The 1,749-nt window shown below is 39.9% G+C and overlaps 1 protein-coding gene across 1 annotated transcript in view; it reads right to left on the reverse strand.

Moving 5' to 3' along the window:
- Window positions 1-1,725, reverse strand: part of LOC112077804 (troponin I, fast skeletal muscle-like) — a gene marked incomplete at its 5' end in the record, with an annotated part of 19,967 nt that extends 18,242 nt beyond the window's left edge. The window contains one exon of the mRNA XM_070441831.1: window positions 1,573-1,725. Within this exon, the coding sequence (XP_070297932.1) occupies window positions 1,573-1,725 (153 nt within the window). The remainder of the gene's footprint in view (window positions 1-1,572) is intronic.
- Window positions 1,726-1,749: the final 24 nt, after the last annotated feature.

The raw sequence follows: 1,749 nt of genomic DNA on the forward strand, positions 1-1,749 counted from the left end.
CATTCCACTTCTCATTGGTTACTGACATCCAGGGGAAGGCGGGTGCAGTTCATGTCAAGCCATAGGGCACACACAGAGTTTTCAACTGATCCGAGATCAGAGACTATTTTTCAGAGCTTCGCATGTCCTGTCATGAGTTTCGCTGTAGAAAGAGTTCTGGTTCACCCACAGACATAATTCAAACGGTTTTAGAAACTAGAGATTGTTTTCTATCCAATAGTAATAATAATATGCATATTGTATGAGCAAGAATTGAGTATGAGGCAGTTTAATTTGGAGACGATAAATGCTAACGTTGAAACAGCACCCCCTATATTGAGAAAAGGTTTAACTCCTTAGATGCAGACCAATAGGACATGACCTATGGTTCACTGTCTTCTCAAACACCATATTATGTTGAGTAATAGAAACATGTGGTAACAGCCTCGTACTGTTATTCAGAGATGACCACCTGAAATCTAAACTATTCCATGCTGGCATCATCAGTTCAATAAAATAATCCCCCCAAAAAATCTGAATTCCATAATGTGGTTCGGGATTATGTCCACCTCATTCCTGATAGAAAGTTTCCCTTTGACTAGAAAATATTTCAAAGCAGGCATAGGTAACGTGATGGTATAACAGCTGTGGGAAAGTCAATGATCTCTTGTAGCAGTAGCAGACAGCCATACACAAAATAAGTCATGTTTTTTTTCAGCAAATCATTTATTTTCAGAAATTGAATTGGAACAAAGGAATAAATGACTTAACAGAACTACAGGTTGTTTTGATCACACTCATTAACACCTGTCACAACTGTCCCAGAGAGATGGAACTACCTCTTAGTTACCATAACAACTAATTAACATCTGTCACAACAGTCCCAGGGAGATGGAACTACCTCTTAGTTACCATAACAACTCGTTAACATCTGCCACAACAGTCCCAGGGAGATGGAACTACCTCTTAGTTACCATAACAACTCGTTAACATCTGTCACAACAGTCCCAGGGAGATGGAACTACCTCTTAGATTAATTTAGCCAGAAACTAAAACAAACAAACGAGTCGTATCTGGATAACTTAGTAACCAAAGGCAGAAGGTTGTTCAAGCGGTCTCAAACATCTTCCTGTCTGGAACTCTGGAACATCTACTCCTTATTAGTCTCAAACATCTTCCTGTCTGGAACTCTGGAACATCTACTCCTTATGAGTCTCAAACATCTTCCTGTCTGGAACTCTGGAACATCTACTCTTTATTAGTCTCAAACATCTTCTTTCTGTCTGATTTGTCTTCGATGTTCTTACGCCAGTCACCCACAGATTCTTTGTCCTGAGTGGGAAGAGAAGCAGATCAAATATATTAGTCTACATTTCGTTGTGTTGGATCCATGTATGTTTGTTTCATTGAATCATCCACTTGGAGTGCTGAGTTGAAATAAAGTATATACACTATAGCAGTAGTTTCACAACTTGCTAATGTATCAGATTACACTCACAATATTTGTAATATAACATTTGGTGTCAGCAGGGGGATCCTCTGGAACTCTCATACAATGAGATATTAAGTTACAGTATTTGGAAGCAAATCTACCTCTTCCTTGACCTCCTTCTTGACTTGCTTCAGGTTGGACCTCAGATCCATGGACACCTTGTGTTTGGAGCCCAGCAGAGCCTGGAGCATAGCGTCAGCAGACATACGTACTTTCTTCAGGACGGGCTTCTTGAACTTTCCCTTCAGGTCTTGCAGACTATAACAAGTGATCAGAGA

This window comes from Salvelinus sp. IW2-2015, unplaced genomic scaffold (genome assembly GCF_002910315.2).
Source record: "Salvelinus sp. IW2-2015 unplaced genomic scaffold, ASM291031v2 Un_scaffold4926, whole genome shotgun sequence".
NCBI classification, from domain to species: Eukaryota; Metazoa; Chordata; class Actinopteri; order Salmoniformes; family Salmonidae; genus Salvelinus; species Salvelinus sp. IW2-2015.